This window comes from Prinia subflava, chromosome 8 (assembly GCF_021018805.1).
Source record: "Prinia subflava isolate CZ2003 ecotype Zambia chromosome 8, Cam_Psub_1.2, whole genome shotgun sequence".
NCBI classification, from domain to species: domain Eukaryota; kingdom Metazoa; phylum Chordata; class Aves; order Passeriformes; family Cisticolidae; genus Prinia; species Prinia subflava.
Window position 1 is genome coordinate 16,276,527 of NC_086254.1, and position 14,201 is coordinate 16,290,727.

Sequence of the window (14,201 nt, forward strand, 5' to 3'; positions counted from 1 at the left end):
GGGCTTCTTGACCACCCCATTGTGGCCCATCCCCGGCTGTCAGACCCTGAGCATTCCCAGAAGGAGTTAAGGGAGATCTGGGTGGGAGCCAAGAGCTTTTGCCGGAAGCTTTATCATCCCCCCCCCAAAAAAATCTGATGTCTGGAGCTCTGGACAAGGCATTGTCCTCATAAAACACAACAAGAACAACAAAACAAGCCCTGCTATTCCCAGCTCTGTAACAACCCGTAAAATAGGGGGAGAAAAAAAGGCAAAAAAAAAAAGAAAAAGGCCCTGGAAATGTAAGAGTTTTATTAAACTGGAACCATGTGTTTCCCATAGTCCCGTCTCCATAAGCTGTGCACATCCCGTCCGTGTTTATGTTCTCCTCGGGGGTGTGAGGGGGTTTTTTCCATGCCTGGGAATGATTAGAAGGAGGGAGCCTGGATGAACTCATGTCTCCTGTGAGCAGCACCAGGAAACCTGCACACACCGGGAGAGGCACAAATCCTGCGGGAACGGCCCTGGAAAGGGGAAAGGCAAAGGGAGAGAGGCAAATGGAAAATCCCAGAGTGGAAAAAAGAGGGGAAAGTTGTCCCACGTGGCTCATTGTAGAAAGTGTATTAAAGATAAAATTATTGAAATATTCCCTGGATATTCCTGAGGGCCTGGAGCGATCCTGCCTCACCCAGGGAGGCTCGGAGGGGCCATGTGTGGATTAAACACCCCCCATTCCCCTTCTGGGGTCTCCAGCACCCACCAGGCATTCCTTAAATGGGGAAATTATCCTGGAAATGAATGTGGAGCTCCCTGGAGGCTTCCCAGGAAAGGAGAAGGGCCAGGGCTGGGATTTGCCAGGAGCCCCCGGCCTGGCTGGGGACATTTGGGCACAAGGAGTGGCCATGGCTCCGTGGGGAGCTGGGTCTGGAGTCTGAATTCAGATTTGGGCAGGAATGCCCCGGGAAGAAGGCTCCGAGTCTCGGGGGAAATGGGTAATGGGATATTTTTAGCTGGAATTGGCAGTGCTGTGGTTGTTGTTTCCACGTGGGTGAACAGCCCCGGGGAGGACTGGGAAGGACTGGGAATCCTTCCCTGTGCAGTGAGCAGGTGTGGTGACACCTGCGTGGTGACACAGCTTGGGAGGAGGGACGTTACATCATGGAGAGTGACCTCAGAGATCGCACAGATTGCAGAATTTCACCCATTTTTCCTGGTCCCGAGCCCATTCCCTCCCTCTGGCCGGTGCCTCTCCTCCTGCAGGGCACCCAGGCGTGCCCAGGACACCAAGGACGGGGGATCCCTGATTTCCTGGGCATCTGCTGGCAAATCCCAGCCTGGTTTGGGTTGGAAGAGCCCTCAGAGCTGCTCCCGTTCCACGGGCAGGGACACCTTCCACACACCAGGTGCTGGTAAAACTTCCCTCTTATTTCGCAGTTGGAATCCTTGGATTTGGCATCCAGCTGATCGTGGTATTTTTCCCAATTTTAAAGGGTTTTTTTCTATCCCACATTCTCCTTCTCCAGTGATATCCATGCCTGGCGATGAAGTTATCCCTCAGACTTCCTTCGTTTTGATAAAGTGGCTCCCTCAGCTTTGCCAGCCCCGGGACCGGGGACTTTCTCCAGGGCTTTGATCCCTCCTGGAGCTGTTTTACAGCTCCTGGGCCTCAGCTCATTCCCTCTGATGGCCCCTGTGGAAAACCCATCCACTTTGGGGTCTGCAAATGTTCCCAGCAGTCCCTGGACATTTTTTGCTGTGTTGCTCCAAGCCCTGGACAGTTCCAGGGATGGGGCAGCCACAGCTGCTCTGGGAATTCCATTCCAGGGCATCCCCACCCTCCCAGGGAAAAATCCCATCCCCAATCCCATCTCTGCCCACGTGAGGCCATTCCCTGTGTCCTGTCCCTCCCGGAGAGCTGAGGAGCAGCACAGCCAGGCTGGGGATCAGCGTGTGGGATTTGATGTCACTCTGCTCCTTCAGCCTCTTCATTCCGCCTTGAGCACATCCCAAAAATCAGGATTTGTGGGAGCAGAGCCAGCAAACACCAGCACCTTTCCTGGCGGAATTCCTGCTCCCTCCAGCAGCTCTGCGAGGCCAAATCCACCTCCTGCCCCAGCCAGGAGCGGCCTTTTCCAGGGAATGACTCCTGGAGCTGTTGGCACCGAGGGAAATCTGCTCCTGCTGCTGGGTCCTGGCCGGCAGCGGGCAGAGGGAGCAGGAGAAAAGGGGTTTGCACCTCCCAGGGAAGGCAGAGCTGGACTGTTCCCTCCAATCTGTGAATATTCCAAGGAAAGAGATTTCCTGCTGGCTCTGGGTTTGTTCCCCAGGCTGGGAAAGGGACCCTGCAGGCCGGACTGGGGACACTGGGGGTGTCCTGGCCAAGGGTGACATCACCGAGGGGCTCTCACACGACCCTGCCGGGCAGAGCCAAAGGATTCCAAAGGAAAATCTCCTTCCCCAGACCTTGGAATATTTAATAACGCCTGCAAGGCAACAAAATAATGATGCAAGTCCCCGGGGAGGTGGAGGGGTCTTTGCCAAGCAGCTCAGACACAAAGGCTCTGCTGTGTGAGCTTCCTGCGAGGAGGCTGCGCTGACCTCGCCGAGGGACAGCGATCCTGGAATCCCACACTCCCGGAGAGGTCTGGGCTGGAAGGGACCCGAAGGATCAAACCCAGCCCCAGGGATCAGGCACCGCCTTCCTGGGCGTGGATGTGGCTCTTCCTCATCTGTTTGGGAGACAAAAGAAGGATTTTTGTGAGGAATGGCTCCAACCTGTGCCTGCTCATGGCTCGGATGTGCCTGGAAGGGAAGAGCAGAGCTCTGCCCCATCCTCGCCCTCAGGAGGATCCGGTGTGGATTCACCACCCCGGCCCTTCTCCAAGCTGAGGAAAGGATATCAATATTCCAGCTTTCCCTGGAATTACCCTCTTGTTTTCCCTTGAAATCAGCTCGTGTGGAACTCTCACCTTCCATGGGTGCTCGTGTGGCCACTTGTCCTAAAGAAAATCCCAGCTCCTCTATCTAAAGTGGATTTTTTGTTGTTGTTGAAGGCTCTGCCTGGGCAGATCAGGCAGTGAGTGGCTGGAAATGCTGCCCACGGCTCCGAGCAGGAGTTCCTGGGATCTGCGGAGCTGGGCCAGGGCTCTCCATCTGTTCCAGCCCCGCTGCCAAGTTAAACTTGTGTGCTGCAGATCCCACAAAAGGGGGGAAAAGAGCCGCGAAAAAAGGGCTGGAAAAACGGGAAACTCGGAATTCAACCGAGGGCAAAGGGAGTGAGGAGCAGGCAGATGTGGTGGGGAGAGCCACATCTGCCTGGGGGTGACCACGCCGTGGTGGGGACACTCCAGACTCCAGGAACAAGGGCTGGATGTGCCTCCAGCCCACCTGAGGGCAACAAGAAAGGTGTTTGTATCCCTGCTTGGAATTTCACAGGAAATGGAGGGATCGCCTTACTGCTGGCAGGAGAAAGAGGCAATTTTCCTTCTAAATCAGGCAGCTCCCGTGTCAAAAGTTCCACAGCGAAATCCCACTGCACTCAGAGCGGGCCTTTTTATGAATAAAATCTTAATAAATGTCCAGGGCTTGATTTTTCGCAGCAGCCTCGCCTGGCTTTGATCTCCCCTTGCCTGGGCTCAGCCCCTGCCAAGCCAAAGAGGGAAAAAGTCCCTTTCCCCGGGTTTAAAGCAAAGGGTGTTTTTTTAAAGCTCTTGGCTGTGGAGCCGTGTGTGATACATCATCCCTCGGCCCCATCCCTGCTCTCCCAAATCCAGAGCACACACTGAAACAATTTCCCTGTGGTTTCCCTCCTTGGTGGAGTCGAATTCCTAGAAAACAAAAGGAATGTTGCAACCGTGGTCACAAGCTCGGGAGGCTGGAAATGTCACCCACGGCCGGGAGCCTCGGCGGGGACCTGGGGCCAGCCCTGCCTGGTGGCACCTCGGTCCCAACCCCGCATCCCCGGAGTTCCTCCCACCTGTGTGCAAAACCCGGGAGTTTCTGCAGCCCTGGGAATTGCAGGAGGCAGGGAAGATTTCGGGAATGCTCTTGGCTCTTTGCCCCAGCCCCGAGGTCACTCAGAGCTCCCTGAGGTCCGACCTTGGGGTCTGAACCCAAAATTTTGGGATGGGCACAGATTCTCATCCCAGGAAATGCACAGTGGATGCAGAGCCAGGAATTCCTCCCTGGGAGGGAGCTGAGGCTCTGGAATAGATTCCCAGGGAAGCTGAGGCTGCACAGGGATCCCTTGGGATGATTTTTGTATTTTGGATTTTTTTTTGGTACATTTTAAGGGTGTCTGGGCAAGGTGCAGGAGCAGATTTGTGTGGGTCACCCCAGGAGGTGACAGCCACTGCCTGGGATTCCCTGCTGCAGGAAATGGGATCATTCCCACCCTCGGGATCATTCCCATCCTCAGGATCATTCCCACCCTCGGGATCATTCCCACCCTCAGGATCATTCCCACCCTCGGGATCATTCCCATCCTTGGGATCATTCCCACCCTCGGGATCATTCCCATCCTCGGGATCATTCCCACCCTCGGGATCATTCCCACCCTCGGGATCATTCCCATCCTTGGGATCATTCCCACCCTCGGGATCATTCCCATCCTCGGGTTCATTCCCACCCTCGGGATCATTCCCACCCTTGGGATCATTCCCATCCTCGGGATCATTCCCACCCTCGGGATCATTCCCACCCTCGGGATCATTCCCACCCTCGGGATCATTCCCATCCTCAGGATCATTCCCGTCCTCAGGATCATTCCCATCCTCGGGATCATTCCCATCCTCGGGATCGTTCCCATCCTCGGGATCATTCCCACCCTCGGGATCATTCCCACCCTCGGGATCACCTGTTCCCTGAATTCCCTGGCTTGGAAAGCTCTCAGGAGCCCTGGTGCTCACACAGGACCTTTGAAATTTTTGTTTTTGGTGTTTTTGGTGAGCAGAGCTCTCCGGACCGGGCCGAAGGTGAGGCAGGAAGGTTCCCCACGCTGATTTTTGATTCAATGCCCGGGAGGAGGAGGAGAAGGAGCCTGGTCTGGGGCCAGACCCTGCGTGTGGGGCTGGGAGCGAGGGAAGGAGTTAAAGCTGTGGAACAATTTCCCCAGGACAGCTTTGTCTGGGCTGGTTCCTGAGCCGTGCCTCGTGTGCTGCTGCTTTTCCTCTCCAACCCCCTCTGAAATTCCACGGGGAGGTTCTGGAAATCCCGGGCAGGGCAGGTCCGGCGTGTCCTCACCCCCGTGCCCTGCTCAGCCCCTTTTCCCCATTCCCATGGATAAATCCCTCCTTTCCCTGCTCTGGGAGCAGCGTGGGCTGGCCGGGGCAGAGCAGCAGCATCCGTCCCACGTTCCCCGAGCCCGGCTCTGCAGCACATTTTGGCTTTTTGATTCCCTGATTTTTTCTGGGATGACCTCACGGCTCGGAGCTGCTGCTGCCCTGACGGCAGCCGTGCCCTCCTGGGAGAAGCAGCTCCCAGGATTTTAACCGAGGCAGATTTTGGGGGACACTTTTAATAAAGGCAGGGATGGAAAAGTTCAAGGGGTTCTCAGGGAGCCCCAGTCCAGCAGGAGGAAAATGGGGATTTTTCCTGGCTATTTGTTCCCATGGGATGTCCCAGTCCTGCCTGGGAAAGCCCAGGTGGATTTGAGCTGGAATGGGGGGGGGATAGGGAATGGGAATGGAATGGGAATGGGAATGGGGGCAGGATCAGGGAATGGGAATGGGAATGGGAATGGGAATGGGAATGGGAATGGGAATGGGAATGGGAATGGGGGCAGGATCAGGGAATGGGAATGGGAACGGGATTTGTCTCCTGGCAGAGCTCTGAGCTCTGCCAGGGCTGCCTTCCCTGCCCGGCTCCATTCCCAGCTCTGCCTTTTCCCTGGCATCCCGCAAGGTCTCCGGTAATTAGGCCGCTGTTAATTAGGCTGAGCCTCTGCTGACCCCCCCGGAGCTGTTGGGGACTGTCTGGGAACAAAGGAGCGCCGGGGGTTTCAAAGGGAGCAGCGGGAGAAGCGCTGGGGCTGTCCTGGAATTCCGGCCCCGCTGGGAATTGAGCCGATGGCCGCAGCCCCGTGCTGGGGTCAGGAGGGGACGGGCCCGGGGCACACCCGGGGAATCCTTGGATCTCCCTTTGGATCTCCTCTGAACGCTGGGACCTGGGAATCAGCCGGATTTGGGCTTTCCCGGGAGAGCTCTGGGCTCCCACCCCTGGGAAAAGCCGTGGGTGAGCAGGGGCACGGAGCAGAGAGAGGATTTATGTGCATTTTATTCTGTGTTATTTAAAGAAAAGCCATCAGTTGTGAGGCCTACAGCAAGAGGCAGAGGAAATTTGGGGTTTTTTTGGGGTTTATTGTTTTGTTTTTTCACAGAGCCAAAGAGTGGAATTGAACTCCCAAGTGACAAAGTTCTTCCTTGGAGGGAAGACTGAACATCTCCAACATTTTTTTAAAATATATTTATTTTGAGAAAATGCTTCTTAACCTCCAAGGTTTTTCTCCTCTGGAGCCAAGGTAACTTTTGGGTGTGAAGATCCTGGGCTGGGTCACCAATTCCTTCAAAAATCCAATAAAATCCGGCAAACCATCAGCCAGAAAAGCGCTTTTTGCTCGACACCTTTCCCTGCTGCACCACACCGGAGAAACTGAGGCTGAACCCGAGGATGACGAGGGGGAACCACTGTCCCCGACCCCGCTCCGGCCGAAATTCGGGCTCGGAGCCTTCCCCGAGGAGGAGCCCGGCGGTGCCGAGGTGAGGCCGGGCTCTCCCCCAGCCCCTCCTCGGAGGGCTCTGGCTGGAGGATGTTGGAAACTCCCCCCGCCCGCTCCTCTGGGCTCAGGGCCCTCCCCCTGCCCCGGCTGAGGCCGTACCTTTCTTTTCTGCTCTCCCCAGGAGTTTGAGCCTTTCAGTCCCTCTGTCCTGCCCAGACTCCGCTAAACAAAGGAGCTCTGGGCACATCACCAGCTCCAGGACTCACAAGGTATTTCACCCCTCTCCGCCTCACTCCGGAGCTGATTTCTCTCTCTTTATCCCTTCCTTTCTCTGTTTGATTGTGTCTTACACATTTTTTATTATTATTTTTAATTGATTTGATTTCACGCTCACAGGTTCGCCTCAGAAATGTTTTCCTGCTTCCTTCCCAACCCGTTTAAAATCTGATTTTTTTAAGGGCTTGATTCTCTCGCTGCTTTCTCAGTGTCTCTCTCACAAGTGGGGTTTGCTGGAATTTCTCAGCGCTGCAAAGAACTTTCGGAGGCTTTTATTCCATTGAAGCCGCGGCTCTCTGGCGGCTGTAAATGACTTTTCCATGCCTGTGCGAGCTCTCCGGGAATGTCCCGTGTATCGATCATTTGTCAGGCTCCTCATCCCCCCGCCGGGAAATGGATGCAGCTGGAATTCCTTCGCTTTAAATCGCTGCAGTGTGAAATTTTCTTGCTTTTTTTTTGGTTTTTTTGGGGGTTTTTTGCCACTTTTCCCGGTTCCCCGTGCGCCCCGCTCCTCGGGAGCTGCGGGACGGGGAGCGCTCTGCCTTTTGTGTGCCGGAGATAAGCGGGGCCCGCGGAGCCGGGCCCGGGGGGCTGCGGGGGGGTTTCTTTCTTTGTCTCCCAGCCCTGCCTCTCCCCTTCGCACTCCCCTCACTCACCGCGTTTGAAACCTTAGAGCCTGAAAAATTCCTGCCCTCGAGAGCTGAGACGTTCCCAGCTGGGACGCTGGGAGCGGCGAGGGGAATCCAACTTTTCATTATTTTTAATTGTATGTTAATACTTTTTACGGTTCGGGTTTTTTTTTTTTTTTTTTTTCTGGTGGAGTTTTGGGGGGTTTTTTTAGGTTGGGTTTTTTGTGGGTTTTTTGTGGGGTTTTTTTGTTTGTTTTTTTTTTTTTGGTTCGGACACATTTTCTGTCCTGTCTGGGCTGATTTTCGAGGCTGGGCTGGCCCGGGGAAGGAGCAGGGGGGACAGTCAGGGGCGGCTCGGGGGCCTCTCCTTCCCCACCCGGGGCCTCTCGCAGCACAGATTGTTCCCACCCCGGGGCACATCCACGAGCCTTCCTCATTCCTGGAACACCAAATTTTGGGGGTCCTGAGGTGAGAGCTGCCAGGAGGAGGAGGCAGGACGGGCTCCCCGCTGGATTTGGGGATGCTGCCCCTGGGGAGGGGCTGGGATCCTTTTTGGAGCCTTTCCCGAGGGGGTTCTCATCTCCTCCCCCCTGATCTCAGCCTTGCCCCCCACCCTACGCCCCCAGACCACCCACCCCACCCAGGGCCACCCCCAGGACAGCCGGGGGGGTCGGTGCCCGGGCTGTCCCCATGGTGGGACAGTTGTCCCCTCTGTCCCCAGCAGCTGATGTGGAGCACCACGGGGCACAGCAGGGCTGTGGGGTGATGCTCCATGAGCTGGAGCTGCTCTCTCCTGACCTTCTCCTCTCGCCTGGAGGGCTTTGGTTGCTCTTTGTTTCTCCGTCAGGAAAATCAATGCGAGGCAGAACCTCAGCATTTATTGCATTTACAGCTCTTGTTCCTCTCCTGGTCTCCAGGAAGATTTGGCGAGGCAGTGCTGGGGTCTGGCAGTGGGAACAGGGACCCCCAGACCCCCTGGATCACCTCCAGCAGGTCTGAGGGCTGATCAGTGACCCAAAACTCCTTAAAAACCTCTTTCCTCCTCTTTTCTTTCCAGAAACTCCAGGACGGGTCCTTGACACCCGGGGGCTGCTGCCAGAATCCATCCTCCTCCTCCTCCTCCTGCTGGGGCAGCAGGGAGCCCGCGGCCGGACCCAGCTCCCGGGGGACTCTCGAAGCGGGGCCAGCATGGGGGGCTTGTGGCTGGCCCGGCTCGTGCTGGGCTTTGCGGCCGCGCTGGCGGTGGCCCCGGCGCGGGGACAGTTCGAGGGGGACGTGCAGACGGACAGATTCACGGCCTTCGAGGAGAGACCCCCGAGCAGAGTGAGGAGGAGGGGGCAGGACTCGCTGCGGGGGTGAGTCTGGGGGTTCTCGGCTCTCCGGGGAGGCGGATTTGGGGTCGGGCTGGCGGGGTTGGCGTTCCCGAGGTGGATCTGCAGTGGGGAAAGCTCCTGGCACAGGGAGGATCCCGTGGGAGCGGTGCTGAGCTCCTTTGGGGGTCACCTGCGGGGATGGAGAACCCCCACACCCACCTGGTGGGTGGGTTTGTCTTCCCCGGGAGGGTGGGCGCAGAATTCCCGGACAAACCGTGGATTTCCCATCCCTGGAGTGTCCCGGGCCAGGCTGGACGGGGCTTGGAGCAGCCTGGGGCAGAGGGAGGTGGCACTGGTGGCCTCTAAGGTCCGTGTCCGTTCTTCCCGCGTCCCTGTGGGCTGTTGTCACCTCGGGATTTGCCCCTAGAGTCCCTCTGGCTGTGCTGGGGCTTTGCCCCCGGGCTTGGCTCTCCCCCAAATCCAGGCCCGTTCCCCACCCGAGCCTGGGCTGAGCTCGGCTCTGCTGCTCTAAGATGGTTCCTGGCTGATCCGGGCTTATTTGAAGTTATTTTAAATCTGTCTGGCTGCAGCCCCTGGGCAGCGTTCCCGCGTCCGTGGGCAGGAGCAGAGCGGGATCCGTGCAGGGCTGGAGCCTCGGGAATGCTGGAATTCTGCTGGGATGGGAGGCTCGGGAATGCTGGAATTCTGCTGGGATGGGAGGCTCGGGAATGCTGGAATTCTGGAATTCTGCTGGGATGGGAGGCTCGGGAATGCTGGAATTCTGGAATTCTGCTGGGATGGGAGGCTCGAGGATGTTGGAATTCTGGAATTCTGCTGGGATGGGAGGCTCGGGAATGCTGGAATTCTGGAATTCTGCTGGGACAGGGCAGTGCCCCAGAAAGGGCCGGGTGGGCTGGGGATGGAGCCCTGGGGAGGGATGGATCTCCCCCTGGAATTCCAGCCTGTGGGGATGGAGGCATTTCCCTCTGGAATTCCAAACTTTGAGGATGGAGGCATCTCCCCCTGGAATTCCAACCTGTGGGGAGGGATGGATCTCCCCCTGGAATTCCAACCTGTGGGGATGGAGGCATCTCCCCCTGGAATTTCAACCTTTGGGGATGGAGGCATCTCCCCCTGGAATTCCAACCTGTGGGGATGGAGGCATCTCCCCCTGGAATTCCAAACTTTGGGGATGGAGGCATCTCCCCCTGGAATTCCGGCCTTCGTGGCCTCCCCTCCTGCTAGGACAGACTTGGAAAAGAGGGACAAGGTCTGTCCAGGGATTTGGGCTTTTCAGAGCTCCCCATGGGAATTCTGCCATGCTCATCCCTCAGATAAAACCTCCCAGATCAGATAAAACCCCCCAAATCAGATAAACCCCCCCAAATCAGATAAACCCCCCAAATCAGATAAAACCCCCCCAAATCAGATAAAACACCCCCAAATCAGATAAAACCTCCCAAATCAGATAAAGCCCCCAAATCAGATAAAACCCCCCAGATCAGATAAAACCTCTCAAATCAGATAAAACCCCCCAGATCAGATAAACCCCCCAGATCTTTGTGGGGGTCAGAGTGGATGCTCTCCAGAGGTCCCTTCCAGCCCCAGCCATCCCAGGGGCTGTGATTAACAGGAATGGAGCTGCTTCCTGAAAAAAAAAACCCCTCTCCTCCAGCATTCCCGGCATTCCCAACATTCCCACCTTCCCCTCAGACCCTTTCCCACCAGCCAGGCTTGGCTCAAGTTCTCCATTCCCAGCTCAGCTCTTGGTTTTCCATCCCCCTCAGCCCGGGGTGCTGCTCTGCCTCATCCAGAGGCTCCCGGGGCTGGATCCTGGCTCTCAGAAAGGTCTGGAAGGAGCTGATGTGGGCATGGATAACGGGAGGAAAAGGGAGGGCAGAGAGGGAAATGAATGTTCCCATTGTTCCCAGCACGCAGAGGAAAAGGTCGCCGGTGTCCAGCGGTCCTGGAGCACTCAGGGCCCGCAGTGACCAGGCCCAGCTGCAGAAATTCCTCTCAGTCCAACCCCTCGGAGTCCTGGGGAGGATGAGGAGCCCAAATCCAGGGATGAAGGGCAGGTTCTCAATGAGGAACGGCTCCTGCAGCCCCTCCTGCCCTCCACACCCTCCCCCAGGGCAGCCCCCCAGTCCTGGCTGCGGGGTTGGGGTCTCCCTGCTCCCCCCTGTCCCCTCCTGTCCCCCTGGGGTCGGGGCAGGGAGATTTGTGCAGCTGGAGCTGGGGGCAGCTGAGGAATCCTCGTGTTCCTGGGCTCTTCCCAGGAGGGATTCCTGGTGGGAGCTGCCAGGGCTGCCCCAGAGCTTCCCTGGCACCCCCTGGGTTTGTGTCCACGTCTCTCCTGCCCAGCCCTTCTGGAATTCTCCCTCTTTGAAACCCCCTGTCCCAAGCCCTTGGGATGAGAAATGGGACAGATTTTAAATAAAGTTTTAAATTAAGTCCTCCTGGGCTTGGAGAGCAGCCTCAGGTGGCACCAGGCAGCTCCTGCAGAGCCCCAAACCCCAAATTCCCCAAAATGGTGCTGAACCTTTGTCCTTGAAACAGTTCTGGGAGTGTTTAAGTTTAGTTATGGGTCTGTGTTGGGAGGTTGGACTTGGTGGTCTCAGAGGTTGTTCCCAAATTGGATCATTCTGGATTTCCCTGGCCTCAGGATCCTTTGGTGCTGTGGAATTTCCCTTTGGGGAGAGAGGATCAATCACAATCCCAGGCCTGAACCAATCCCGGAGTGAACCAAGGGGGAAATGTCACTAAAGGCTGGCTCAGCTCTTTGAATTTGGGGTTATTCCACCCTGTGGGCACGTGGGGACCTTGGCAGCTGCATTTTGTGGAATTGTCTCTTCTCCAAAGCCACCCAGCGAACGTTTAATCCCATTTATCCCATGTATCCCATTTATCCCATTTATCCCATTTATCCCATTTATCCCATTTATCCCATTTATCCCTGGTGTCCGTTTCACAGCTCAGGACACCACTGCAAATATTTGCCTTGGCTGTGCCTTCCCAGCCCCCCAGGTTTCCCTTTCGGGGAGATAAAGCAGCTCCAGGCTGGGATCTCTGCTGGGCTGGGCCTTCCCTGGGCTCCAGGGAGGAATTTGGGCAGAGCTGGAGCTCAAATCCAGCTGAGCTCAGCTGGGCTGGGCCTTCCCCAGGCACTGCCCTGCACACTGAGGTTGCTGAGAAAGGGTCCAAAAATTTGGGTGTTGGGTCCGGATGGAGGAAAATGGACAAATACTGAGGGTTTGCTGTTGGATCTGAGGGTGGAGCAGTGCAGGTCCTGCTGTTCTCCTCTGGGGAAACCTTCCCAGGCCTCCTGGACTGGAGCTTGGTTTAACTCCCAATGCGAGTTAATCAGAGTTTGCCCTCCCCACACCTTTTATTCCACTCCCAAAGCCTTTTACAGCCTTTTCCTGCCATTCCTGGAGCATTTTCTCCATGGCAGAGAAGTTTTCCTTCCCCAAACACCCAGTAAGGGACAGCCACATCCAGGGGACAGCCACAGCCCTGACAGCATCTGGATTTTCCCCTTCCTTTTGGGCTTTTTCCCCTTCCTTTTGGGCTTTTTTCCCTTCCTTTTGGGCTTTTTTCCCTTCCTTTTGGGCTTTTTTCCCTCCCTTTTGGGCTTTTTTCCCTTCCTTTTGGGCGTTTTGCTCCCCCCTGATGGATTCATGGTTGGGATGATCTCTGAGGTGTTTTCCAGCCCTAATTCTCCTGGGATTTATCCTTGTCTGCGCCTCCTGTTCTCCCCCCATCTCCAAATTCTGTTTTTTTCCCAAATGGGATGAGAAAACAGAGCCCCACCAGAAGTTCAGAGGGAGAGATGGGACTCAGGTGACTTTTTAAGGAGTTTTTTTAAGCTCTGGGAGATGAAAATGCCCAGAATTGGTTCAGTTTCTCTGAAGTGTCACCCACAAGGGGCACAAACCACTTCCTGTGGGTTTTGTAGAATCCTGGGGTGGTTTGGCTTGGAAGGAGCTCAGGGATCATCCAGAATCCACAAAAACCACGGGAGGAGTTGCTCCCAGGGCCTCCAGGTGCCCGACACGAGCTGTCCCTGCTGCTGTCCCTGCTCCAGGCACTTGGAGAGGCCTTGGGAAGAGGCTCCAGCAGTTCAAGCCAAAGGTTGTGTCTGCTTCTGCTGGAATTTTATTTATTTAGAGCTCATTCCCATCCCAGCCTCCTTCAATAAAGGGGAAAATATGAAATAAATGCAAAGCAGGGATTAAATGCAAAATAAACAAGCCTCTTATCCAGCCCTGCTTTCCCAAATCACAATTAATAAAGGCATGGGGAGCAATAAATCCCAGCCCAGGCCCGGCTTTAATCCGGCCTTAAACTCATTAAAGGAGGGACAATTTCAAATGAGCCTCTCCTGAAGGGCCCAGCCCCACAAATCCCGTTCTGAGGCAGGATTGGGGATGGGATTTTGGCTTCCATGAGCTCCTGAAGAGTTTCCAGGAGCGGGGAGGGCTGGGCTGGCACCTGGGGTGCCCAGGGAGGGATAAAACCTGGACTGAGCACAGCTCGTTAAGCCCAGCCCATTAATTATGGCCTGGCACCTTCAAATGAGGAGAGGGGTGGGGAGGGGGCGTTGGGAGAGGTGGGACCCCGGCCCTGAGGGGCCAAAAGGGAAAAGGGAACGGGAGCAGCTCTGGGCTGATTCCTCATTTCCCTCTGAGGAGCCGAGGGGGAAACGCTGGAGCTGCAGGGCAGGAGCTGGGGGTGCAGGGGGTCCCCAAAATCTCCCTGAGCTTGGGAGCACAGGAGAGGGGAAGGCACGGGCTGGGATTTGGGGCCACGGGTGGGAATTTGGGGCCACGGGCTGGGGTTTGGGGCCACGGGCTGGGGTTTGGGGCCACTGACGGGCAGGGATTTGGGGCCACTGGTGGGGATTTGGGGCCACGGGCTGGGATTTGGGGCCACTGGCTGGGATTTGGGGCCACTGGCTGGGAGCTGAAGCCACGGGCTGGGGTTTGGGGCCCCGGGCTGGGAATTTGGGGCCACGGGCGGGGATTTGGGGCCACGGGCGGGGATTTGGGGCCACGGGCTGGGATTTGGGGCCACGGGCTGGGGTTTGGGGCCACGGGCTGGGATTTGGGGCCACGGGCTGGGATTTGGGGTCACGGGTGGGAATTTGGGGCCACGGGCTGGGGTTTGGGGCCACAGGCTGGGAATTTGGGGCCACGGGCGGGGATTTGGGGCCACGGGCTGGGAATTTGGGGCCACGGGCAGGGATCTGGGGCCACGGGACACAAACAGGGCTGGACCTGACCCTGG

At 56.7% G+C, this 14,201-nt stretch overlaps 1 protein-coding gene across 4 annotated transcripts in view; it reads left to right on the forward strand.

Moving 5' to 3' along the window:
* The first annotated feature begins 6,666 nt into the window (after nucleotides 1-6,666).
* The window catches only part of FBN3 (fibrillin 3), a 74,296-nt gene continuing 66,761 nt past the window's right edge, over nucleotides 6,667-14,201 (forward strand). For 2 of the 4 annotated variants that reach the window (XM_063403388.1, XM_063403392.1), the window contains exons 1-2: nucleotides 6,668-6,963; nucleotides 8,657-8,954. In XM_063403388.1, the coding sequence (XP_063259458.1) occupies nucleotides 8,788-8,954 (167 nt within the window). In that variant the 5' untranslated portion in view covers nucleotides 6,668-6,963; nucleotides 8,657-8,787. Of the gene's footprint in view, nucleotides 6,964-8,656; nucleotides 8,955-14,201 lie in introns of all 4 variants that reach the window. The other 2 variants (XM_063403390.1, XM_063403389.1) reach the window with 2 other exon arrangements.